The 27,248-nt window shown below is 33.5% G+C and overlaps 3 protein-coding genes across 3 annotated transcripts; 2 read left to right on the forward strand and 1 right to left on the reverse strand.

Annotated features, from left to right (window-relative positions):
• Nucleotides 1–448: 448 nt before the first annotated feature.
• On the reverse strand, nucleotides 449–2,879 carry LOC110620329. Its single transcript, XM_043958793.1, has 2 exons — nucleotides 2,573–2,879; nucleotides 449–935 (listed from the first exon to the last, which is right to left on the reverse strand). Exons 1-2 carry the CDS (start codon nucleotides 2,856–2,858, stop codon nucleotides 667–669), a joined length of 555 nt encoding a protein of 184 aa, XP_043814728.1. The 5' UTR covers nucleotides 2,859–2,879; the 3' UTR covers nucleotides 449–666.
• A 2,629-nt stretch (nucleotides 2,880–5,508) lies between these two features.
• Nucleotides 5,509–7,015, forward strand: LOC110620060 (mediator of RNA polymerase II transcription subunit 4). Its single transcript, XM_021763630.2, has one exon. The coding sequence runs from the start codon at nucleotides 5,595–5,597 to the stop codon at nucleotides 6,831–6,833; it is 1,239 nt and encodes a 412-aa protein (XP_021619322.1). The 5' UTR covers nucleotides 5,509–5,594; the 3' UTR covers nucleotides 6,834–7,015.
• A 9,669-nt stretch (nucleotides 7,016–16,684) lies between these two features.
• Nucleotides 16,685–22,704, forward strand: LOC110608336 (ribonucleases P/MRP protein subunit POP1-like). Its single transcript, XM_043959167.1, has 11 exons — nucleotides 16,685–17,010; nucleotides 18,217–18,683; nucleotides 18,767–18,863; nucleotides 19,025–19,132; nucleotides 19,230–19,460; nucleotides 19,824–19,942; nucleotides 20,026–20,553; nucleotides 20,723–20,831; nucleotides 20,919–21,487; nucleotides 21,935–22,102; nucleotides 22,194–22,704. Exons 2-10 carry the CDS (start codon nucleotides 18,235–18,237, stop codon nucleotides 21,960–21,962), a joined length of 2,238 nt encoding a protein of 745 aa, XP_043815102.1. The 5' UTR covers nucleotides 16,685–17,010; nucleotides 18,217–18,234; the 3' UTR covers nucleotides 21,963–22,102; nucleotides 22,194–22,704.
• The last annotated feature ends 4,544 nt before the right edge of the window (nucleotides 22,705–27,248 follow it).

Raw genomic sequence — 27,248 nt, forward strand, 5'->3', positions numbered from 1 at the left:
GTAAAATTCAATGATTATCGATATACGATCATGAAAAGGATGAAAGGAATGAGATAAAACAGTCAGAACAGAGGATTCTCATCCAAATATCAGGCCTAATTTTTTGCCAAAGTGTCCACCTTATTCCCTTCAAAAGAAATCTTCAGTAATAATGGGTTAGTTGAGAAAATCGTCCATATACTACAAACATGCAAATGTTGGCAGAAATTTGATTTACAATCCCTCTAAATACCTCATACACAGGCACATGAATTGCATTCTGAAATATTTGATACTTGCAATAAATATACAATCCAAACTAGCTACAAGAAGAGAAAATTACAGGATTCTATCAGGAGTTATATTTTCAAATCAACTGCTTTAACACCTTCCCCCACCCCCCTTCTTCCACTGCCAGTCTACCTTCTTAAGGCATCTGAGAAATATTATTCATCATTCCCCTCTTTCCATTAATAATTGGAAATTAATACATTTAGCAACAATGAAAGTTTTACACCTCAATGAAGCACAAAAATATTTGCAACAGACCAGGAAAAATTGAAAAAAGAAAAACTATTAAGTAGTTGCATTTACTTGCAACTCACTCTCCTTTGCCCCTTTCTTTATATGCTTCATATTTTTACAGAACAGGGCCAACTTTCTTGGACGGAACAGAAATTAGTTGAATCATTTAATTGGATAAAGAATGGTGTAGACCAAAAGAAATGTGACTACTAGTATGGCCCCCACTAGAGTAAACCTTGGACTGGTCCATAACATGAGGTTCGACCTCTCCGTCCTCTTGATAGGATCAACCTCTTCAGATAGAGGGTAATCTGACCGCCTAGGATTCCAACTCACATACTTGTTCGGAGAGAACTGAGAGAAGAGGGTTTTCTTCCCCTGTTTTCTGAAGTTTGACCAGGCCTTATCCCAGTCTGTTGAGAATTTATCACCTGTGGCAAGTCCATCAAATAATAGTGGTATGAGATTTTCTGTTTTGACAGCAATGTGGGCAAAATGACAGCCATGAGAAATTTGTGCTCATGAAATGTGTACTCGTGTAGATGAAGTACGCATATGTACAGAACTACTTCATTGTACTCAACAGAAGATATAGACCTTAGTAAATATGTGAAAGGAATTCTGTACAGTCCTTGGCATGCTTCTTCAGTCTTATAAAATGCTTTCTAGTAGGCATGAAATGTCACTATAACTCTGGCAAACGAAATGACAAAACAAATAATTTGTGCAGAAACACAATGTAGCCTTGGAGGCAAAAATTTCAGTATTTTGTGGGAGTGGGACATTGTGGTTTGTAAGTCAAATAAGTGAGGTTCAAGGTTTGTAACGCGAAGTTTAATAAAACCTGATCTAATCATCTGTTTCATAAATACAGTTAAATTGTATAAATCAACGCTTCAGCTTAAATGTATCCTGTGGATTATGGGTCTTAATGAGCCTACATAAGAGCCTTTAAATAACAGAAGTCCAGCCTCCAGAATCCTTATCCCTTCCATATCAAGGACTTAGTAGCTACAGATGTTATTATTTTTGCCTAATACAAGCTTGCTCTCTCATCTCCCCACCTTCGTTTGTACTTCTATCCCGTACTAGTGTATGCTGTAGAGCCAAGCCACTAGACTGTGTCCCAATTTCAAGGCTAAGAACCTGTCTATAAGAATATTTATGTGCTGTGATAGATTTCAATTGAGGTTGTTTAAGCGTTGGGTGGATTCATAACTACCCATATGAAGAGCCTAGAGAGGACTATCTCTTGGTGCAAACTAGATATTGAGAAAGGTAGTTTAAGGGGTACCTAACAGAAAGCTGGATGCCTACTTTTAATCACTAACCAAGAACAACAGGTTATAGACTTGTTCAAATTGATTCCAATCAAGTTAAGTTTGAGACAAACATAATTGGTTTAAGATAAGTTGGTTTGTCTTTGTTAATTTACAACAGTGGATTACTTTGCTAATTTGAAAGCAAATTGGACAGCAAAGAAAATCTTATTTGGAATAAGCTTTTGGAGTTGGTTTATGTATAAGTTGGAAGTGGTGCAATGAATTTGTCTTATAGCAACTCTCGCAAGGTCCAACTTTGAGGCTTTTAGGAAGTGGGATCGTCCAATGATCTGCATAATAGTAAACAACAAAATCTCATAGGATGGGTTAAAACAAATTTAAACTGAATGACCATCTAAGAGAGCAGCTACTCGTGGAATTGTGCGAGATTATCATGGTGATTGGATGGATGGATTCATGCACAATATTGGAGTAACTACTTCATGAAGTCTGAACAATGGGGTATACTAAGTAATTCTTGGAAGTTGACTCTTCATGCTGCTCAACAGATAGTTGAGAAAAATTCATTACAAAATCACCCACCTACATCTCAAAGTTCAAACTTATAACTGAGGCCCATGTCGCTAGTAGGGTCTCCTTGAAGGCATATATGAATAAGGAAACTCAGCCCATGGAGAAGCTTAACTTTCTAGTTACTCTCCCATCACAGATTACAGAGTGAATAAATAACACATCAAAATGTAAAGCTACCCATTTGATAATGTGGATAGAGAATGAAGGAGTACCATTGTCGCCGCCGTCTGGATTGGGGTCCCGGGACTTCTGATCTCGTGAGCAGAATGGTCTGAGAGGATAGTAATTAGAAAAGGAAGGAGGTGAAAATTTTCCTACTCTCGACGAAGAGAAGCTATAAGAGAGATGAGCTTGCATATCCATTTGCATCGAAAGAAGGATTCGATTGAAGAAAGCCCCAGTGATTTGATCGCAGGAGTGAGAACTCCTCAGCCAATGGATTTTGGCAACTCTCTTATCCCAAATCCACAGAAGAGTCAGATAGTGAGATTCTACCATGTATTCTCAGAAGATGACACGTGGTTGCCTCCCAATCCAGGACCTCAAAAATTCATGCTCATACACTTTTAATTAAAATTTAAAAGTTAATCCCTCTCTAGACCAACTTAATTCAGTGAGGAATTATATTAATCATAACTTTAATTTTAATATATGTATATATATATGTGACAGCATATTTTCAAAATCGATCAAAAAAATAAAATATCTCTTCTAAATTTAAAAAATTAAATAAATCAAACAAATTGAACTAGTAAAATAATTACATCGATTAATGAAATTCAATTCAATAAGATTAGAGATATGTTTAGATTTTTGGATGGTTGTGCTTTTTAATTGAAGGATGGTAAATTAATTGAGTTGAATTTTGAAGATTTCATTATTAATATTAATTTATTAAAAAAAATGAGTCGAAATATTAATAAGATTAAGATTAATTTGTTTTTTTCAAATGAAGCTTTTACATTAACGCCAGAACAGTGGGAGTACTTTTTGCCACTCACCGGTTGCTGGCTGCCCTGTGAGTGATGTGTACCTAGAATTTCTTACAGCTTTCACTGGAACAATGGTGAATGCACAGCATTTATCCTTTATTTGAAATTAAAAATTTTATAAAAATTTAATTCAATTAATTTTTATAATTATTTTATTCAAAATAAAAAATTTAATTTTTAAAAAATTTATTTAAATTATTTTATTCTATGATCATTTTATCAAATAAAAAGTTATTGATTGTGCATGCTCAGGAATTATAAGAGACAACTCACAGTAGCTAGAGGCTTACAAGTTTCTAACATGGAAGAAAGCTTCCGCAAACTAAATGACCTTAATGGTGCATAAATATAATTTTATACCTTTTTTATATACTATTTATTTATATTGTTTTGTTATTAATCATTATTAAAATTATTTTTTAATATATATTAAATAAATTATGCTAAGAAATTAATAAATAAATAGATAAAGGATATATATATATATTTTTTAATTTTTAGAGATTGAGGAGGTAGTGATTACTTTGGCCTCGTTATCTTTTAGGCGCAAGAGAAGAGACGATCCAATAAATTTTACGAACAATATTAGGCTGGAAAGCTCTCTGACCTGAAATTATAACGCGGACAGCCTTCGAGAAAATACAACAGCATAGGAAAAGCTACGGTGTAAACGACATGCCGTTCATTGGCTGAGTTTTATTGGATAAGCTCAACCTATTTAATCTCGGACTTTTATCTTCTCAAGTTTAAAAAAAAAAAAATCTCAAATTTTAATAGAATCAGAATGAAAATTAATTCTACTGTATTTTTTTAAAAGTGCCGTAGAATTTACTGTATTTTAAAAATACGATAAAATTTACCGTATTATTCAAATGCAGAAATAAAAAAATAATTTTTAAAAAATTACATTATCACACATTAAAATGTTAAATTGGGCATTTTAAAATTTAATTTTTATTTAATTAATTATTATATTATATTTTATTAATTTAATTATATATTAAATTTATATAATTATAATTATAAAAATTATATTAATATTAATTATTTTAAATTATTTATAATATAATATTATATTTATTTTATTAATTATATATTAAATTTATATAAATATAATTATAAAATTATATTAATATTATTATAAATATTAATTATTTTAATTTATTTATAATATTACTTTTTTTTTGAAATGGAATTATAATATAACATTATATTTTTTATATTTATTATTCTGTATTTTAAAATTTAATTTTTATTTAATTAATTATATTATATTTTATTAATTTAATTATATACTAAATTTATATAAATATAATTATAAAAATTATATTAATATTAATATTAATTATTTTAAATTATTTATAAAATAATATAATATTTATTTTATTACTTATATATTAAATTTATATAAATATAGTTATAAAATTATATTAATATTATTATAAATATTAATTATTTTAATTTATTTATAATATAACATTATATCATTAACATTTATTATTTTATTTTATTGTTTTTACAACAATTAATTTATAAATATTTAATTTTTGAAATAGTAACAGCTTTAAAAAATTTTTTTTAAAATTTTAAAATAGTAAAAGGTGCAAAATTTTTTTTAGGTGGTGTTAGTTATATAAGTTTTTAAAAATTTTATAATAATATAAATAATAAAATAAAATGATAAATATGAAAAATATAATGTTATATTATAAATAAAATAAAATAATTAATATTTATAATAATATTAATATAATTTTATAATTATATTTCTATAAATTTAATTTATAATTAATTAAATTATATAATTAATAAAAAATATTATATTATATTATAAATAACTTAAAATAATTAATATTAATATAAATTTTATAATTATATTCATATAAATTTAATATATAATTAAATAAATTAAATTAATAAAATATAATATAATAATTAATTAAATAAAAATTAAATTTTGAAATGCAATTCCGCATTTCAAATTTTGTGCGATAAGCGGTAATGTAATTTTTTTTAAAATTATTTTTTTTACTGCAGTAAATTCTATCGCATTTAATGTGATAGAGTCGATTTTCATCATGATTAGGGAAAATAATTTTTCTTGGTCAAGGTTTGAGAATGTTTTTTATTTTGAACTTAAAAAGGTAAAAAGCCCATTAATCTCCTTGCAGATTCAGTATTCACCTTTCTTGCTTGGGTTCGGGTTCAATTGTAGGGTTCGTTCTAATTTCAGAGACCAAAAATGCTTCAACACCAAATTGTACAGTCTCCGGCGAGACTCGGACTCACAAACCCCACCTCACCTTCTCTTCAAAACAATCCCCCTCCCAAATTCCCATCTTCATCCTCTCAACTACCACCTCCCCACCACCATCAGCAGCAGCAACATCCTCCAAATCCCTCCGCCGCCACATCCTCCGCTCTCCTCCCCCTTCTTCCTCCTCTCCGCAGAGCCCAGTCTCTTCTGCTCCAGATGGCCTCCTTATCTTCCAAATTGTTCGAAGTCTCCCCCAATCGATCCCTTTGGCACTCCACCGTTCGCGGATCGCTACCTACATTCCTCTCCTCATTGACCCAATCAATGCCTCCACCTCCCCTCGAATCCAATCCTTCCTCCACTAAAGAAATTCTCTCTCTTTTCACTTCCCTCCAGACCCAACTCTTCGAAGCTGTGGCTGAGCTTCAGGAAATCCTCGACCTTCAAGATGCCAAGCAAAGAATCGCCCGGGATATCAAATCCAAAGACACTGCGCTTCTCAACTTCGCCAATAAGCTCAAAGAAGCCGAAGGAGTCCTCGATGTCCTCGTTGATGATTACTCTGATTATCGCCGTCCCAAACGAGCAAAATCAAAATCATCAGAGGATGATGATGTGAGCAACACCACTGTTGCCTCTCAGCTCGATTTGTCGGATATTTTATCTTTTTCTCATCGGATAAGTTACACTACTTTTGCGCCGCCGGATTTTGGTGCTGGGCAGGCTCCGCTTCGCGGGGCCCTTCCTCCTGCTCCGCAAGAAGAGCAAATGCGAGCTTCTCAGTTGTACGCATTTGCTGACCTTGATGTGGGATTGCCTAAAAAGGTTGAGACTAAGGAGAAAACCATTGAGGCTATCATTGAGCCTCCCCCACCTCCACAGCCAGCCGAGACAAATCCGCCTGCCAATTTGGCTACCTTTCAGGGCTTGCTTCCTCCCAATTTCACAATTCCGCCTGGGTGGAAACCTGGGATGCCAGTGGTTTTGCCTACAGATTTACCCCCTCCACCACCAGGATGGAAGCCTGGGGACCCATTGCCTCCATTGGAGTCTCTTCCTATTCCTAGGATGGTGGAGCAACAATTGCAGCCAGTTGCTCCTCAGGGATTGCATAAGCCACCTGAAACAATACAGGTTCGGCATGTACAGATTGATATTGTTGATCAGGATGACGATAGTAGTGATTACAGCAGCGATGACGGAAGTTCAGATGATGAAGATTGAGACGATGATAGTATTTATTAATTTATAGTATGAAATGCTCGGGAAAAGTGTGTTCCCTTCTTGCAAAAGATAAATTTTGCAGTTTCATTTGATGTCCAATTGCGCTTTGATGTAAGTGAGAAGAAATATTTATTATCCTGTTTCCTACCTACAGTGCGAATGATGTTTTACCATTTATTTTATCTCCCTGTATATTTCATGCGTTGCATTAGAGTTTATTCTTTGGTGATGTTTCTCATAAAAAGTACTTTCTTAGTCTTACAGTTGCAAGGGAGATGAATGATATGGAAGGGTATGTAATTTGCAAACTTATGTTGCTCTTTTGAAGCAAAATCTGTAGTTGATGATGATTCTTATTTCTACTATAGATGCCTGAAAATCAGTTAAACTATAGGAAGTCCTTAGTTTTCATTATAAAAAGAAGGGGGGGAGGGGGGGGGGGGGGGGCATGAATATGAATTTTCAATTTGCAGCACTTGGGACAGACAAGAAACTGCAATTCTCTGTTTCTGTTTCTGTTTCATGCCATCTATGTAACTCTGTCATAACTAATTGGAATTTGGTTGTGGTTTACTTACTGAGTTTGTGTTAAAATTTGATACTAAGTTAACTACTTCGGCAAGAGCTGTAAAATTTCTTGGAACTTCTGGTCAATTATGTTTATAACTTCTATGGATATGTGATGGTGACTCTACTTTGTTGGATTCTTCCTCTTTGGTTCTAACAAATATTGCAACAGATTATGGGGAAAAGATAAATATTTGGCTTTTATATCAAGGTAAATCAGTGAGGCTAGGCTAGCATTTCCTTAAGTTCCAAAATAGCCGAAGCAATGGTATGTGTTTGAAACTTTCTTGAATAATTTATATGCATTGTGAGGTTTGTCATTGTGAAGACATTTTGGAGTTCGAGAAAACACAAGTTATGAAACTTCATCAACTCAAAGTAGCAGTTTAGTTTCTGCATATGATATATTTAGGACATTATTAAGCATTCTTTGCTCCTTGTACACTCTTATTATATGTTTGTCCTTGTCAAACCAACTTGGAAGCCTTAATATTAAATTGACCAATTTGTTTATAAAATTTTTAACATATAATCTGAGCTTACAAGAAAAGAGTTGGAGAAAAATTAATTTTTTCTTTTGATATTTATAAACACTATAATTAAGTACTTTTACCATACAATGTTAAGAGGTTCATTATATATCTCATTTAATTTTTCATCAACTACTTATGATCATTTCAATTAAATGTATAATTACTTACGATTTTTAATATTTATAAGATAAACATACTCTTATAAGCTAATTTTGATAGTATAAATGTCATCTGAATATGTTAATAATATTTTAGTATTCCTAGATGGAGAATTGTAACTTTTAAAATCCTATTTTCAGTTTATTTATATTTTTAGGTCTACTTGAAATATTTGATTTTTTTTTCTTAACGATGCAAGTAAATTGCATAAAGAGGGTTTGAAAGATCTGCAACCCAAGAAATTAGTTCAGAAGCCCAACCACTCTAAACAAACCCACAAGACAAACACAACCCTCAACTGAACCAACCAAAAATTCAACCCGAACCCAGAAAGCAACACAATCATATCAGTCTATAGGAACCTTAACCACCGCCTGTACGAAACATCAGCTGCAGCTATCAAATTCAACACAGTGCTAATCCATAATATTCTCACTGCTGTTGACACCGATGAACAAAACACAAACAAACCAACACAACAGTGATAATAGGGTCAGCAGAACTTGAATCATCAAACATGCATGTAGTAACAATCACAGGAATTCTCAGGAGCAATACATGGAGGCAACTCGACGAGGAAGGAGATGCCGCAAAGTGTAGCCGATCATTGGCGAGAGAAAGCAGAAGTTATCGATACGTGTATGGTTTCAAAGATGTCAATATCGATACCAAAGGAGTCCTTTCCGTCAGCAAATATATACTAGTCAACTCTTGCTAGGTCTCAAAGCAAATTTCTCTCGCTGAACTCGATAATGATTTAGAGAACGAAAATAAGAAAAGCAAAAAATAAAAAATTATCAAAACACACAACACCGTCTTACCACGGCGAGGGATGACTATGGAGGACAGAAACCACAATCTGTTCCTGGACAAGAAAAACAAGAACAAAACTTTAAAAAAAATCAAGAAAAACTAAGAAAAGCGAGATTAGCAGAAACCCGAACCCTCCCTAATATGCCAACGAAGAGTCAAACTGCCAAATTGCAATTACCCTTCTCCTTTTCTCTATGCACTCTTACCTTCTCTCTTTTTTACTTATCATTATGCATCTAATTCTACTTGAGTCTATCAGCGAGAAGTGTGTTCATTCTTATTTAGAAAATCAAATTCCCATTGATTATGTACACGTGCTTTTGAAACTTTGACTTATTTAAGCTACTCGGTAATGTTACCTGTAAAAATAATATGTAAATTTAAAAGTCGTTGCTAAACAAAACTTTTATGGTTATTATATATGAAATCTGTAATTTCAGACCGAATAGTTTTTGTGTAAAAATAATAATTATTAAGATTTAATTTAATCGGAAATTGCTATATAAATTTTCTGATATAAATTTCAGACCGATAGTTTTTCCATATTAATTTATTATGTTCTCATAGTATTTAATATTTTATGTTGGACATGACTTACCTTTTATGTGAAAAGAATAATATTATGCTACTAATTAATTAGTTAATTGTCTTCTAAAATATTAATTAGTTAATTAGATAAATAATTGTTAATTGAAACCCTAAGATAATAAAAAGAATTTTGATATAATAATGTAAATGATTAGATCAAAACTTCACATACCTCGAGGAAAAAATATTATTTATCGTCGTAATGGAATTTTACAAAAAGAAAATCAAATTAATATAAATTAAAAAGTGAAATCTATATTATATAAATGTGAAAAAATGAAGAAGGGAGAATAATTATAATGTCCAAAATATTCATGGTTAATTTTTTAATTATAATATTTTTTATTGGTTAAAAATTATTATAAATTAATTTTTTTAATTAGATTAATTTTTTTTATTTAAATCAACCTCTACTCTATCAAAATTATATATTTAAATAAGTTTCACAATTTATTAATGCATTTTTAAAATTTTAATTCTATTTAAAGTTAAATTCTAATTAGTTTTATCATTGATTAAAAAAAATATTATTATACTTCAAACAGTATTTATTAAAAAATAAAACCCTTTAAATTAAAAATTAATTTCTAATTTTTAAATATTTTAAATGATTTTTATAAAAATTATTTAAAATAAAAACTTTGCAAAGTTTAGTAAAAATCATATTTTATAAAATATTAATTTAATAAAATAATGATATTTAAATTACCTATTAATAATAATTTATTAAATTAAGTGGGGTATTCGAAATAGAGTTATATTGTAATTGATCAATTAAAAAATAAGAAAATTAAATAAATATAATGAGATGTTTTAAATTTAATGGTAGTTGTGGCAGACTTTGATATTTGTGATCATTTATACTTTAAGAAGAGAAAATTAATTATCATATTTTTTAAAAATTCGATTGATACTAGTCAATAAATAGAAAATATTGCGATTATAAATATAATAAAATCTATTGGGTGATCAATTTAGAGAGAGTGAACTTAATTTTTTTTTTTATTACCAATGAGATTTATACAATTACTACGAATTGTAATATCATTAAAATTTTATTTAAAATAAAAAATATAGTTTTATCTGAAAATTTTAATTTTTGATAACTAAAATGATACTAATTATAAAAATATATTAATAATGATTAATTAGGTAGATAAATTAATGTGTGATAAATAGTGAGATCCGGTGAGGTGTTTAAATGAGAATACCTAAGCAGAGGTCTGATTCGCTAAGTTGATCATCATTCTGCGATCGATCCGTTAGATCCCTCTATGCTTGTCTTTAAGGAATAGGACCTATAAGATGAAGAAGACGGCCAGAGGACCACTAAGGAAGTTTTCGATGGAGACCTTTCGACGCTCAAATCAGATCTGAAAACTTCATGGAGTTAAAGGAAGTAAAACAAAGAAGAGAAGAGAAGAGAATGGTGGTTTTGGATTCTCCCTGTGTGACTGTGAGAGATAGAGATAGGTCCATTTTCATAGGAGGAGATATCCTTTTTTCAAGTTAGTTCGGTACATAAATACTTTTGAATAAAGTTGATGCCCCTAGTGCCATGTCCCTTTCTGATAGAGCAAGGATGCTTTTGTGCAGGTGTCATGCAGTACATTAATGATGTACTATAGGACACTAAATGCGAAGCTGGCCGGTTCATACCCTCCACATGCGCGTTTATGATCCCTGTGTTGAACCAAGACGGCGATCAGCTCATAGGAGGTCGGCATCTTTACCCTGACTTCATCAGGTCGTGCCGAACTCATTTGACCAACATAGAAATGAGTTCCTTCCAGTTACTGAGGTCAGCCACATCGGCATTCAAAGTCTTGTTATAGTACGGGCTTTTGAAAAAGTCGGTCTGTCCATCCTCTCCGGTCTTTGAGGAGGTTGATCTGTTTCGAGCTTGGGTAATATCAGGAGTGTTGCTCGTCTGATTCATTATACTCAATAGGTCAGACTTTTAACTGCCTAATCCGATCAGATAGAAAGGTTTTCGATTCACGTATACACGTGTCATGATACATTATCAGTTTATCATTTCGCTTCTCTGACGGTTATTTATGATCGTCGAAGAAGAGAACCCGTCCTGCTAATTTGACATCATCTGTTCATTTGGTTGACGCTTATGAATTTCGAAGGGAAGTGCGATTGATGAAATTGGTCAACTTAACATAGACCAAACCGAGAGAGTAAATTTTATATCTTGATAATCATCCCTTCAGGAGATCTGATTTTGGTGGTCTTTTTCATGGAAAGTCTAACCTTGGTAGTTTTTTCTTTTGGAAGGTCTGACTTGGTTGCTCTGCCCTTCTAACATTGTCTTTCCGACCTGACCTTAATGATATGTCTTTTTGGGTCTTCTTCTGAGCATTTTACTCTGAGTTGTATTTTGGCCTTTAAGCCCTAGGTCTTTTAATAAGCGTTTCAGTTGATTGGTTTTACGAACATTTTAGCTCTTTGCTAGGCTCTCTAGTCCTAAACGTTCGTCAAAACTCTTTGATTTTCTATATCATTCCGGACTCTTTAACCCTGATTATTTTTACGAGTATTTTAGCTCTTTAGCCTTGATTTTTCGCCCGACTCTGGTTAGCTCTTCATAACTTCCGAACATTTTTGCCCTCAAGCACTTTTTGGGCGATTTTCGTCCTTATTCGCTTTCCGAGCTATTTTCCCTCAAGTTTCTTTCGAGCATTTTTCTGCTCCTTCGGGCTATCAGCCCTTAAGCATTTTGGAGCTCAAAGCCCTGATTATTCATTCCGAGTTCCTTATTCTTTGTGTTCTTTATCTAAACCCTTTTGCTCTTTTGGGCTCTTAACCCTAACTCCTTTCTTTAAGCCTTTCACTCTTTTACGTCTCCTGGGTACTCAGTCCTAAGTACGCTTACAGGCTTTTTTTCCCTTAGTCTGCTTGTGAGCATTTTTATTTTTTGCATATTTCGTGCTCCTATCCTTGATTTTTCTATTCGAGCTCTTCTTGCTTTTGTTGCATTCCGGACTCATCTAGCCCTAGACCATAGTCCGAACACTTTTGCTCTATGTTTTCTTGTGGGCTTTTAGACTGAGTCTTCATCCGAGCAGTTTAGGTTTTTGTCCTTCTGGGCTCTTTAGCCCTCACTCGTTATCCAAGCGCTTTTACTTTGTCATCTTCTAGGCTCTCTGCCCTTAAGCACTTTCCAGGCCATTTGCCCTCAAGTATCTCCCGAGCGTTTTCGCTCTTTGCTGAGCTCTTTAGTTTTGATTATTCATCCGAGCTTTTTGACTTTTTGCATTCTTCGGGCTATCTACCCTTAAGCACTTTTTAGATTATTTGCTCTTAAGCGATTTTCGAGCATTTTTGCTCTTTCGAGCTATCTATCTTTAAGAAATTTCAAGCACTTTTGCTCTTAATCTTCCAAGCTCTTTAGCACGCTGGTCTGCTTTTGAACTTTTTTTTTTCTTAACTTGGCCTTTTGGTGCTGGATTCAATTTTTGAGACTGGTCATCTACCTTATTGGGCTTCTTTGTTTCCTCAACTCGGCTTTTCTTGGCCTATAGGCTTGTTAGGGTGGGCCTTCAACATTATCTCTGTCTTCTCAATTGGTTTTGTGATGCCAACGGCCTTATTTTCGAGACTAACCACCTACTTCATTGAGGTTTCCTTTTTTCAACCGATTTTGTGGTACCGACAGTCTTATTTCTAAAATCGGTCACCCACCTCATTGGGGTCTTCATCTCCTTAACCGATTTTGTAGTGCTGGCTTTCTTATTTTTGAGACTGATCACCTATCTCATTGGGGTATTCATCTCCTCAATCGATTTTGTAGTGTCGGCGGTCTTATTTCTGAGACCGGTCACCTACCTCATTGAAGTCTTCATCTTTCTAACCTGTTTTGTGGTGTCGACAATCTTATTTCGGAAATTGATCACCCACCTCATTGGGGTCTTCATCTCCTCAATCGGTTTTATGATGCCAGCAGTCTTATTTTTTATACCAGTTATTTACCTCATTGAAGCCTTTATCTTCCTAACCGGTTTTGTGGTGTCAGCGGTCTTATTTTTGAAACCAGTCACCCACTTCATTGGGGTCTTCATCTTCTCAATCGATTTTGTGGTGCTGACAGTCTTATTTCTGAGACCGGTCACCTATCTTATTGAGGGCTTCATTTTTCCAATTAGTTTTGTGGTGCCGACAGTTTTATTTTCGAGACCGATCACCCACCTCATTAGGGTCTTCATCTCCTCAACCAGTTTTGTGGTGCCGACAGTTTTGTGGTGCCGACAGTCTTATTTCTGAGACTGGTCACTTAATTCATTGAGAGCTTTATCTTTCCAACTGATTTTATAGTGTTAACGGTCTTATTTCTGAGACCAGTCACCCACCTCATTAGATTCTTCATCTCCTCAACCAGTTTTGTGGTGCCAGTAGTCTTATTTCCTAGACCGGTCACCTCCTTCATTGTGGTCTTCATCTTTCCAGTCGATTTTATAGTGCCGGCAGTCTTATTTCCTAGACTAGTTACCCATCTAATTGGGGTCTTCATCTCCTCAATTGGTTTTGTGGTGCCGGCGGTTTTATTTCCGAAACTGGTCACCTACCTTATTGAGGGTTTCATCTTTCCAATCGATTTTGTGGTGCCGACAATCTTATTTTCAAGGCCGGTCACCCACCTCATTGGAGTCTTCATCTCCTCAACCGATTTTGTAATACCGACAGTCTTATTTTTGAGATCAGTCACCTACCTTATTGAGGGCTTCATCTTCCTAACTGATTTTTGGTGCTGGCGGTCTTATTTCCGAGACCGGTCACCCACCTCATTGAGATCTTCATCTCCTCAACTGGTTTTGTGGTGCCGACAGTCTTATTTCTGAGATCGGTTACCTACTTCATTGAAGGCTTCATCTTCTCAACCAATTTTATTGTGCCGGCGGTCTTATTTCCGAGACTGGTCACTCACCTCATTGGGGTCTTTATCTCCTCAACCGGCTTTGTGGTGCTGGCGGTCTTATTTCCGAGACCGATCACCTACCTCATTGAGAGTGCTGACGATCTTATTTTCGAGACTGGTCACCCACCTCATTGAGATCTTCATCTCCTCAACTAGTTTTGTGGTGCCGACAGTCTTATTTCTGAGATCGGTTACATACTTCATTGAAGGCTTCATCTTCTCAACCAATTTTATTGTGCCGGCGGTCTTATTTCCGAGACTGGTCACTCACCTCATTGGGGTCTTTATCTCCTCAACCGGCTTTGTGGTGCTGGCGGTCTTATTTCCGAGACCGATCACCTACCTCATTGAGAGTGCTGACGATCTTATTTTCGAGACTGGTCACCCACCTCATTGGGATTTTCATCTTTTCAATCGGTTTTGTGGTACCGACGGTCTTATTTTCGAGACGAATCACCTACCTCATTGAGGGCTTCATTTTCCCAATCAGTTTTGTGACCGGAGCTTCTAGGTTTATGAGCCTTGTTCTTGCTTTTAAAATTTATCTGTAAAATAAAAGTTTGCACAGAGTATATGTAATAAGAATGCTCGTTGTTAATTTAAATAATAAGATATTTAGCTTCATATTATAGTTGAATGCAAATATTAATTTTGTCCAACCATATCATCTCCTATAATTCTAAAGAATTTAATAAATAATGTTTCTATGCATAAATGATTTCGCAATTTTCACTTCTCATATCAGCATGCTTAAGCAAATAATCCCTTCCTTAAGGAATTCATATTAATATTAATCACCGATAAGAGCTTTTTAAGCTGTTTCTAAAATGCTGTCATGCTCAAGCATATAATCAGAAGGATTAATGTATGAAACTGGACATGATGACAAAAATACTTTGAACTAAAGAGATAACTGTGTAGTTTGGTTAACTCGTGCATGTCACCCCTCTTCCATGCCTGGCAGATCGCCCTTGTATCGCGTTTCCTTCTTACATCAGCGTCTACCTTTTTTTAACTTTCATTGTGTGGTTTTAGATGCCGTTAGCAATTCTCAATTCTTTTCTTTCTCTCTTTTTTTTTTCGATTTTCTTTGTTGTTTGTCTATTAACTTTTCTCGGTTTATCATGTGGATCTCAATGAGTTTTGTTTAAAAACTCCGGTGACAGTATAGTCTCATTCGTCCCCACAGTTGGCGCCACTTGATAATGATGAGATCCGGCAAGGCATTCAGATGAGGACACCTAGGCAGAGGTTTGATTTGCTGGGATGATCATCCTTCTATGATCAGTCCGTTAGATCCCTCTATAATTAGTTGTAAAGAATGAGACCTGTAAGATGAAGAAGACGGTTAGGAGACCACCGAGTAAGTTTCCGATTGAGACCCTCTGACGCTCAAGTCAGATATGAGAACTTCATGGAGTTAAAGGAAGTAAAACAGAGAAGAGAATGGTGGTTCTAGATTCTCCCTATGTGACCGTGATAGAGAGATAGGTCTTTTTTCATAGAAGGAGAAATCTCTTTTTTCAGGGTTAATCCGGTGTATAAATACCTTTGGATAAAGTTGATACCACTGATGTCATGTCCCTTTCTAATGGAACAAGAATGCTTTTGTGCAAGTATATTAGGCAATACATTAATGATGGGTTATAGGACAATAAATATAGAGCTGGCCAGTTTGTACCTTTTAAATGTGCGCTTATGATTTCTGTATTGAACTAAGGAGGCGACCAGCTCATAGAAGGTCGTCATCTTTACCTTAATTTCATCAGGTCGTGTTGGGCTCATCCAACCTATATAAAAATGAGTTTTTTCCGATTAGTGAGGTCAATTACGTGGATGTTCAAAGTATTGTTGTAATATGGGTTTTTGAGGAGGTCGGTTATCTGTTCTCTCCAGTCTTTGAGAAAGTCAGCCTACCTGTTTCGAATTTGAATAAATTTAGGAGCATTGCTGATCTAATTTTTTATACGTAATAGGTCAGGTTTTTTTAGTGCTCAGTCCAACTAAATAGAAAAGTTTTTAATTTGCGTGTATATATGTCACGATGTTAGAATTTTATTTTTTATATGTTATATGGGTTTAGTATATTTATAAAGAGTTTTATAATTATAATTTAATTTTAGATAGTATATATATTTATAAATTGATTTAATTGGGCAAATTTAAGATGTGTAGTTTTGGTTAAAATTATGTAATTTTTGTATGATTGTATAATTTAATTAATTGGTTATAAAAACCAAAACCACATAGTGGCAAAAGCGCCTAACACATCGTATTTCAAAGGACCCGTCGACCGCCTGAGCAGCAGCACGTCGCGCCAGCTCCAACGCCGCATCGCGCGCCTGTGAGCCTCCGCACGCCGCACCTCTGCATCGACCGCTCGTTTGCAGCCCACCTCTGCATCGCGCGACTGGGAGCCGCCGCAGCACTGCACCTCGTGCTCGTGAGCCGCCGCACGCCGCACCTCTGCATCGACCGCTCGTTTACAGCCCACCGCTGTATCGCGCGACTGTGAGCCTCCGCACGCACGCACCTCTGCATCGACTGCTCGTTTGCCACCCACCTGGCTCCTCTGCAGTTCAGCAGTTCAACGGTAAGCATTTTTTTTTAATCCGAAGAAAATAGTTCCTGTCCCTCCAATGATATGTGGGCTCTGGTTGCTCACTTAGCATTGCTAAATAGGTTTGCACACATATGTGAATATGTTTTTAGCAGTCTGGGTAGAATTTTGGTTGGTATTATTGGAAGCATTATGAATTTATTATGACATCCAAGTTTATAGGCATCATAGTGTTGCTTAGACATACTTAGCTTGTGGTTCCAAAAAATGGAGTCATTTCTGGTTTTCTTTTACAATGGAACCATGGAGTTGGTTATTCCATTCTGTTTCCATCAGATTATGTGATTGAGTGTTAAAAGTATGTAGTATATGAATATTCATTCTTTTTATCAATACCTAAGTAGTTAACTTGCAGAAGAGATATATTTGATAGCATCATGTTGTGCAAAGTTCACAATTGATATGATATGTTATTGTAAAATGGACTTGGAGTAATTTCACTTTGGTTTTTGGATAATTAATTATTTTATTGTTTCCATCATTTCTCAACACGCCCTCTACGCATTTGCAAAATAGAATTGTTTGAACAAATTACAGTGAATTTTCTCTAAAAAAAGTTAATTTGAATTGAGTTACTTAATTAGCCTTATTTTCATTTATTATGTAGTCTGAATTCAAGTTGACTAGTTGAGCAAGCATGAAGATGATAAAATTATATAGCTCGTTTCAAATTTTATTTGCTTGATATTAAACTTTGTGTGATATTTGTATTATGTTATTGAGTTTGTATTTATTTGTATTATATTTGTTATGAATTGTGTTCTGTAATCTTTTTTGAAGGTGCTTACTCTCTTTTTTAATGTTTATTTATATTAATGATGACTATTAACTCATTAAAGTGTATTTAAAATAATTTGTCATTATTAATTTGAGTTTGAACTTGAGCTTGAGCCGAGTCTTTTTATTTTGAGTTTGAACTCGAGCTTTGTTAACGAGTTTCTTAATCGAGATTTTCGAATTCCAACTCGAATTAGGCTCATTATTATACTAAACAAGCTTTTCTCGAACTGAATTCGATAATAATATTTAATTCACGAGCCGAGCTTGAGCTACTAAAATTTTTTAATAAATGAGCTTGACCTTTACAAAACTTGGCTCGACTCAATTCGATTGCACCCTAAATTAACAGACGTCAGTTGTATTCTTTGCCGCTCTCTTATATGCTCAGTTCCCGTGAAGGTAAAAGTAACACTTCCAATGGCTGGCGATGGAAGCAAAAGCAGTGAAGTCTCAGCAATTCCACCTCGAAAAATCAATGTGCAGAAATTTGTAGAATCGCGCGCTTCTGAGCTCGAGACTCTTCACTCAATAGTATCAGACCGGTTGAACAACGATTTCCGATCTCGAAGAAACAAGAGAAGAAGAACCACTGCGTATGACAATCAAAATGCAAAGAAGAGAGATAAAAGAAGGAGAAAATTTGGAATAGCTATTGATAGAAGCAATAATGTGGCTTCGGAGCAAAACCAGGAAAGGCTTCCTCATCGTCGCGTTCGGCGGAGAGTTGAACTTAGAAGGAATTCTAAAAGTGGTTTCTCTACTTCCAGCGAAGGGACAAAGAGGCTGAGAACGTATCTTTGGCATTCGAAGAGGTTCACAATGACAAAGCTTTGGGGTTTCCACCTTCCCCTGGGTTTGCAGGGCAGGTAACATTGTCATGTAATCTGCAGCTAAAAGTTTTTGCAAAATTAATAAGCTATTCTTTTTAGAGTGGGTTTGTATGATGCAGAGGAAGGGGGTCTCGAGCTTCATTGAAGTGGTACAAGCATGGGGCTCTTGTGCATAATGCAAGCTATTATACTGCTGTCCAGTTGGAGGGTCCAGAGGTAGGCATTACCCTCTCTTTGTAATTAGCAAATCTTTTAAGTCTGAATTTTTATTGCTTTGGTAGTTCTCATTTGTTGTAAGGTTCATAATTTATAGAACTTCTACTTGTAAGATTTATAAGTTGGAAGAATTTTTTTTTTTAATGATATGTGATTTCTAGGATTCATTAACGTCAATCCTAAGGATGGTGCTCGAGCCTTCTTCATCAACTCAATCTGAGGAAATTACAAATACTATTCTTTCTGGTTGTATCTATGGAACCGCCATGGTATATTACTCCACTGCAATTGTTTTGTTGTTATTATTTTCCTGAAGGAGGATAAACCTATGATGTGCATATATGAAACTCCTTTTGTTTTTTTCAGCTTCATCATGTTGGAGCGCCTGTTTCTGAGTTGATAGCTCCTGTGACTTATATGTGGCGACCTTATCATCTTCCGAATGGAGAAAATGGTGGTAGTCACTGTAATTCTGATGGATGCAATGAGTCGACAAGTTCTGAATCATTTTCTTCCCATCGCCAGCTTTGGGTGTTGATACATGCTTCAGCTTTCAATGAGGGATATGATGCTCTAAAATTTGCTTGTCAGAAACTTGTATGTCCTTTTTGTACCTGAAAAAATTTGTAAATTTAAATTTTGTTGTAGCTAAATTGGTGTTGACTTGCTATCTTACAAATAAGGTTTTCAGGAATTCCTTTTCCTCTAAATTCCCAGCTTGTTGGTAAAAGATGGTTGGTTGACCATATCTACAGCATATATTTCACCTTTTGTTTCTTGCCTCATGCCTCATTTTCATGTATTATAAATTGGTAAATCACGTCCCTTTGGTTTGTGATTTGCTTTCCTGACCATTAATTTTGTGTTGGAATTGGAGAACTTAATTTTTAGGTATTCTAAACATTCTGGAGGTTTGTGATATCTTAATATGTGAATTTCTTACTTTTCTTATTTTTTCAGATGAGTGAGAGTGGCATCTTGATCAATTGCATTTCACTTGAAGGCGAACTTGCAAAACTAGAGGTAATGGGATCGAAGGCATTTCAACTTCTTCAAAAGATATTACATCCTGTTTATTGGTGAGCCAACTAATAATTTTTTATGTTTCTTTGGGATCAAGATTTTTAGTTAACTATGGCTAAGGCTGCTTACTTGTGTGTAGTGATTCAAAGAATTCCTGGCAACTGAGGAAATGTGCTGTTGAAGATGCGGATCATGATTCCAAGCTTAAGAATCCTTCTATACTAGAAAATGAGGAGAATATGTCTTCATGTTCTATGTTTCCTTTTACAGTCAGGGATCCTCGAGCAATGTCTGAGACAAAGATCGGTGATGTTTCTGTGGCAGCTGCTACCACAATGAATTATGTGTCTGAAGATGAACCTAGAAAGGATGTCACTCCACTGGGAAATCCAGAAAAGATTGAAGATTTACTTTGGCAACCATGTTCAAAACCTGAAGGGGATAGCAGTTTCTCTAACAAAGGGGATCTGTGGGATGCAGCTTGCAGAATAAGTCTCCCTGTGGAAGATAATGTTCTTTGCTTGGAAAAACATCGTTTACGTATGGATTTCATTTGCCTTGATGATGCAAAATCAGGGATGCCGAGTACTGCAGTTGATGTTCATGGTTCAAGATCTTGCCCTATTGTTCTTCTTAAACACAACAATGGAATGGGCTCATTCATGGGGTAATTCTTTTTACTAGATTTAATCTCTCATTTGTTGTTATTAGAAGTAATTGATCTGGTTCATTTTCATATATTTCCTGTGATCATACGTGTACCACGATTACATCTTTGCAAAAAAAATGAGCTGTATTCTTCATTAGCACCTCTTAAATGTTGCTTATCTTTACAGATGGTCAATAATAATGCCCTTGTGCTGGGTCAAGGTCTTTTGGATATCTTTCATCTCCAAAGGAGCTCGTGCCATAGGTCTTAGAGAGAAACGATGGATTGCATGTGAAGTATGTGTGCTTAACAAGCAAGAATTTTTTTTGAAAAAAAAAATGGTAACAGAACAATTATGATTTTTTTTAATTATTTCTTTGCAGGTAGGGTTACCCTTTTTTCCTTCAGATTTTCCTGACTGTAATCCATACCTCTCTTCTAAGGCAATTGAAAGTGCTGCCATAGACCAAAAAGCAGAACGACTATGTCCTGCTGTAAGATCCTTGAAAGTGCCTGTTCCACCCCCATGGAATAGCGTCCGCATTGCTGTGCAAGTGGCTTCAAGTTCTCATGCAAAAGACATGATTAGTGGCAATTCAATGTCAATCTTTAGATGTGATCATAGTGATATAACATCACTCAGGGTTGATGGTAACTCATTTGATGGAATTGTAGCAAGGACATCCAATATGTTGGCTGATTTTATGAATGAAATATATGGTGATTGTTCACTTTTATTCCCTCAAGCTCCAAACTGGAAGATGAAGTTTCTAGAGTCTATCAATGATGAAAGTAAACTTGGTCAACTTCAAAATGGTATTATGCGAATGAATTCTAACCATCAATTGTGCTTTGTTAGAGTTCTTCTCCATGCATATAAAAAAGGTGTTTTTGAAGAGGGAGCAGTTGTATGTGCACCTTGTCTCAGTGATGTGTCACTATTGACTTCCAGGTATTCTTCCAGAACTTCTTATTCTTATTGATGCATCAGATTACTTTGAAAATCCGAGGTTTGCTTGATTATGTGAATTCTTGCTGAAATTGCATTAGGCTTCATTTGATAGGTGTGAATTTATAATAATAAGGTATTCAATTTGGATATTATTTGAAAGTTTATAATTATAATTTAAAAGACAAACCCAATCATCAATCATTTAAATGCACACCAACAGATTATAGATTCATAAGTCATAGAAGGATATTTTGCAAAATTAGAAGGATGTTTGTGCATCTCTCATTTTTTCAAGAGCTGAGTGGGACATTTAAAGGAGTGTTTTACTGTAATATGAACATTGCAAAGATCATCTAACGTATAGGGTTGAAATTATCATTTGGGGATTCCTACTGTTCATGAGGCTTATCATCTGATGTTATTTGATGTGGTTGGCACGTGCTTCAGGTCAGAAAATAATGAGACTGGTTTTTAGATTCCTACCTCTGTGGTGAGGTCATACTTCAAAGAGCAATCTTCTGGTAAGTGGGAACTCCAGATACCAGAAAACTCTGCTGCTGAAGAGTCCCATAGGTGGCCTATTGGTTTTGTCATGACAGGATTTGTTCGAGGGAGGTTAGTGATGATGTTATTCTTTTATTTCTTTCAATGAATATGCAACTCTTTCTTTGGTAACAGAATCACAGGATTTACTTTTGATATGCAGCAAGAAGCCAATGGCAGAGGCCTTTTGTGAAGCAGTTTTACTAGCGCATCTTAGGGAAGAACAGTGGAATGGGATACCTGTAAAGAAGAGGAGAAAAGAAATATATGTGCTTGTCAGGAACTTGAGATCTTCAGCATATAGACTTGCTATGGCATCAGTTATCTTGGAACAACACCAAGACGATATGGAGTTCTTGTGAAATGCTGCAGGTGTGATAACAAATGCGCAGATGAAGTTAGGTAGATTATGTCGAGTCATTATGATGTTACATTGCAAAAATGGATTAGAGCTATTGCAGGTACTGATAGGATTTTGCTGAAAGAACATAGGGGTATATTTTGTTCTCTTTTTTATTGAATGAAAAAGAAAAAAGAACTTTTGTTTCTAAGGATAGAGTAGGAAGTTAGTATATGATTTCTTGTTTGTCCACTTTATAAGATTTTAAAAATGTGATAAATAAATATTTTAATTTTAGAGTTTATAAATCAAGATAAATACTTTTGAAAGGTTACTACTAGTGTTTAGTGATAAATTAGTTGGTAGAAGTCTGTATCACTGTTATAAGTCAAAATCACTATTTTGCATGGTGACGTCGCAGGTGGATGTTGCCCATGCGGCTTTGATCCGCAGTAACTTAAGCCCAAAGGAGAGCAGAAGCTCGTTCCTGGAAGTCAGCTGGCAACCTCCTCCCGTGAAATTGCTTCAAAGTGAATACGAATGGTTGCTTTCTTGATGTTTGGTTCGTGCTTTATGGGAATGGTCTTTTCAGAGACTGGAATGATAATTGTTGGGCAAGTGTTCTATCTTTGCTGCTGAACTCTTGGCAACTTATAATCGTTTAAGATATTGATTTGAGAATCCCACGGATGTGATAACATAGGCGTTATGGAAGCTATAACTGATTGCATCATCTTATTCAGGATGCTTTGCTTCTTTACTCAAGGCTGTTTCTTCCCTTTTACAAGCGGTTCTAAAAGTTAAAAGTCACACGTATCCCTAGAGAATCTACTGCCGACTGGTTAGTGGACTTCGCGAAGGATGTCCCTAGAGGCGTCGATGTTCTGGCTTCTCCACTAGAGTTGCTGCCTTGGCTTCAAAAAGGGATGTAGTTGGAGTTATCTCTCTGACGTTAGTTTTTGTTTTTTTGTTGCCTTGTATTCCTTTTATTATCCCAAGCAAAAAGCAAAAGTCATAATCACTAGGAAGCTCTTATTGTTTTAAAAATGAATTATATACTTGATGTTTTGTGAATTATTAATTATATATGTTAATCAGTATTTATTACATTAAATATTGAGCAAATGATTGATTGTATAGTTATTTTATGTTTAATGTACTTCCTCTATATTTATTTTTTCACCATTAAATTAAATCGAGATTTATTAGTTCATATAATAATAATTGTGAATTATAGGTTATATGGTGTGTGTATATATGTATTACAGATTGTTGATGCAATTAGATGCAGAACTAAATATGAGATGTTTTAAATGGGACAGTATGTTAACTAATATATAAGTAAGGGTATGTTAAATTTCTTATAAACAAACATAATCTATGAATTATATCTGTGGAAGTGTATCAGACTAAAATATACATTTAATTTAATTAATTCATAATTTTTAAGAGAAATAAAATCATTGGTTGGAAATAAATTAATTTGAAATTCTATAATAGCTGATTATCAAATTGAGTTGGACTTAAACACTACTGCTTAAATTTTAATTTGTAAATATAAAATTTAAAATAATTTTATTTAAACTTTTGTGCTATTTAATAACGACCATTAGTTTTGATATTTTAAATTTAATTTTAATTATAATAAATATGTTATAAATTAAACAAAAGAAATTATTTTTGAAATTTTGCACGTTATGGATATAATTATGGACCATTTGACCAGTTATAAAAGGACGATTTCATTCTGAAAACGGATCATCACATTGAACATATCTTTTTTATCATGGGTGGACTCAATTGATCAAGAATCACGAATCATTAGAATCTTGTTATATAACTCTATCTTATATATACTGACACCCCACGAATCATTAGAATCTTTTTATTTTTAGTAAATATGATTAAAAATTGAACTTAAAATATAAAAATATTTTTAATTAGTCCTTATAATTATTTATATTTTCAATAATAAAAAAATAAATAAAGTATGTTGCTTATGTTAGCAAAGTTGAAATTTGGAAAATTAATATTGAATGTTTTGTTCTAATTTTTATTCTCTTATACCTCATAATGTACACTTGTATGAATTTTCATGTCTTCTACATCATTCTTTTTATTTATTTATTTATTGGGATAAATTAGGAACATCGGCTAAAGCAAACAATTTTCAACATATAGGAAATTTCATTTATTTTATTTTTTAATTTTTGCAGAGGGAAAAGAAAAATATTCTATATTTTAAACGTGTTATTTTAATTTAGAAAATTTTAATTTAAAATATAAAAAAAACTTTTAGATTTTCAATACTTTTAAAGATTAAATTATTTAAAATCGCATTTTAAAAATAATAGTGTCTTAAAGTTTAGAGTTATAAGAGTCACGCTGCTACGATTTGAAAAAACTCTTTAGTATTCTATCATTGAACACTATCATTAATTTAAAAAAATTAATGTGTCTATTAAAAATTGAATTGATGTGAAGTGGTTGATGTTTATACACAGTGACTTTACGAGAAAACTACAGTAACTTTAACACTTAAGTTAGTAAACTGATAAAATAACCGAATATAATAAATTAGTTATAGATGTGTAAGAATGTGTATCTTAATTTGTGCACACATCAACTTTTATTAATTATCAAATTTCTTATGAATCATATTGACTAATTGATAAAAAATCTTAATTTGAATCTATTGGATTATATCCGCGATCAATAATTTTCATAAAAACTTGATTTGTTCAGTAGAACGCGAGTCTTGATAATACAACTATTAGAGTGGTTTGGTCTTTTTTTTTTTTTTTATGGATAAGATCTTTATAGGAGTGTATCATGTAACTCTAATTTATTGTGACAATTTATAATTTATTTTGAGTGATTATTATATTATATTTTAAATATTTATCAATCATATGATACCATTAAATTAAATAATAATTAATTTCAATAAGAGTTCAATGGAGATCTCTAACAATTAGAAGATGAATTCAATTGAGTTAAATATCTTAAATTTTCTAATCTTTTTAATAGTTTTTGGTGCTAATATACTATATAATTAAAATTTTGATTATTCTTAAACTTTTTGTGGTAATTATGTATGGTGGAATGCATGTATAGATTGCTAATATTTTATAAATATTAAGAAATTAAAAAAAGGGAAATGGACTATAGTTTCCAAAAAGATAATGATAGAAAACAATGTGGGTCTAATGCTTTAGGAGACAAAAGATTGTTATTGATATAATATTGCTCTATTTTTTAGAGCAAGAAAATAAACATCATAATGTTTATGAATATTTAAAATATTTTTCAAATTAAAAATATTAAAAATAAAAATATTCTCTCCGAGCGTTATTAATTTTTAATTAAAATTTTAACGAGCGACCACGGAATATTTTTATTAATTAACGACTTTTTTTCTCAGATTAACAATTCATATAGTGATTTTCTTATATGCTTCTACACGTTTTTATAATATATATAATAATGTAAGTTTTCCTCTGTACTCCTTTTGTAACTCGGTACTCTCGCTTTTTTCTCTTTTTTAAACCTAACTTTTTATTTTCCCTTCTCCATGAGAAACGATCTGCTTTAATTAACTATCGATAAATAAGAAAATATAGTTGTCCCTATTAATTTGACAGTCAACAGTAAGCGGTTAATCCCGTCAAAGATCGGAATAATAAAAAACAATGATCGTTTAAGATATGTTTATATATATATAAAGAATTTAAAATTGGTCTCACAGATTTAATATGGTAAGTGCATTTAAGTAAATTTGATAGAACTCTCATATTCTAGTCTCTCAATTTCTAATCCCCATTCTAAAAAAAAATTTAAAATTATTTACTTATTCAAATTTTTATAATAAAGCATGTTAAATTTAAATTTAAATTAATTTTTTTTATAAATTTAACTAATATGTATTTAAGTTAATAATTTTCTCAATGATGTTTTCTAAAGCATATTATAGTAGTTATCCATGATTTGTTTTTTTTATGTTGAATATTCTTCAATAGGTATGGTGTATGACTGAAATACTGCATTTTCCTTTTATGTAATAGAAATTAGAAATCGCTTATGTTTGCAAAAAAACAAAGAAAAAGAGAAAAAAAAAGGAGAAATAGTATCACGGGGACTTGTTAAAAAAATAATAAACAAAAATCAACAAGTAAAGATTTACAAGTTTCACAAATAATTCATAAATCATCAAACACTTGCTGCTAAGTATATAAATATCTGTGGCAAAAAAAAAGTCTATAAACATCTAATCAAACAAATTCCATCAAATAAAAGAACCCAAATAGGAAGATCCTCACTTTCCTGTATTCTATTTTTTTCTAAAATAGAAAATAAGTAAAAGAAAAAACACCAATATTATTTTATTTCTATATTTCCTATTGTGGATAGAGGGCTAAGTTGACATACGTCGCCACTTCACGGGATAACATATGCCGCACTTAATCAGACCGTTTACATTGCACGATGTGCAGGTCCTAAACCCATGCTTCTCAGAGTAGATCTTATGGCTGCCATTGCACTGTGCACAAAGAACATATCTCAGCCCTCCACAAACATCACAGACGCTATTGGTAACCCACCAATCAGCTTACTCAACTCACCACTCTCATTCATCTCCTTGATCTCCTCGGCCCCACCAACATGCTTCCCTCCTAAGAAAACTGCAGGTAACCTAACTTTTTTGGACGCAGTAGAGTGGCTGAGATCACCAAGTAGGGCTCACACCTCCCTAAGACGGCCGCCAGAGCCACCTTCACCAAGGTACTTCTCCTGCTCATCTTTCAAAGATATCAATGCCATTCTCTTAGAAGAATAAAATGGATCCAAATCCCAACCCCAAACCCCCAAAAGACCCTT

This window comes from Manihot esculenta, chromosome 8 (assembly GCF_001659605.2).
Source record: "Manihot esculenta cultivar AM560-2 chromosome 8, M.esculenta_v8, whole genome shotgun sequence".
Taxonomy (NCBI): domain Eukaryota; kingdom Viridiplantae; phylum Streptophyta; class Magnoliopsida; order Malpighiales; family Euphorbiaceae; genus Manihot; species Manihot esculenta.

Excerpts from the sequence above, each read along its gene's own strand:
- LOC110608336 (XM_043959167.1), top strand. The coding sequence starts at position 18,235 with ATGGCTGGCGATGGAAGCAAAAGCAGTGAAGTCTCAGCAATTCCACCT. Across the intron at positions 20,832-20,918 it reads AACGATGGATTGCATGTGAA|GTAGGGTTACCCTTTTTTCC; the intron begins GTATGTGTGCTT and ends ATTTCTTTGCAG. Across the intron at positions 21,488-21,934 it reads GTGTCACTATTGACTTCCAG|GTCAGAAAATAATGAGACTG; the intron begins GTATTCTTCCAG and ends CACGTGCTTCAG.
- LOC110620060 (XM_021763630.2), top strand. The coding sequence starts at position 5,595 with ATGCTTCAACACCAAATTGTACAGTCTCCGGCGAGACTCGGACTCACA.
- LOC110620329 (XM_043958793.1), bottom strand. The coding sequence starts at position 2,858 with ATGGTAGAATCTCACTATCTGACTCTTCTGTGGATTTGGGATAAGAGA. Across the intron at positions 936-2,572 it reads TCCAGACGGCGGCGACAATG|GTGATAAATTCTCAACAGAC; the intron begins GTACTCCTTCAT and ends GACTTGCCACAG.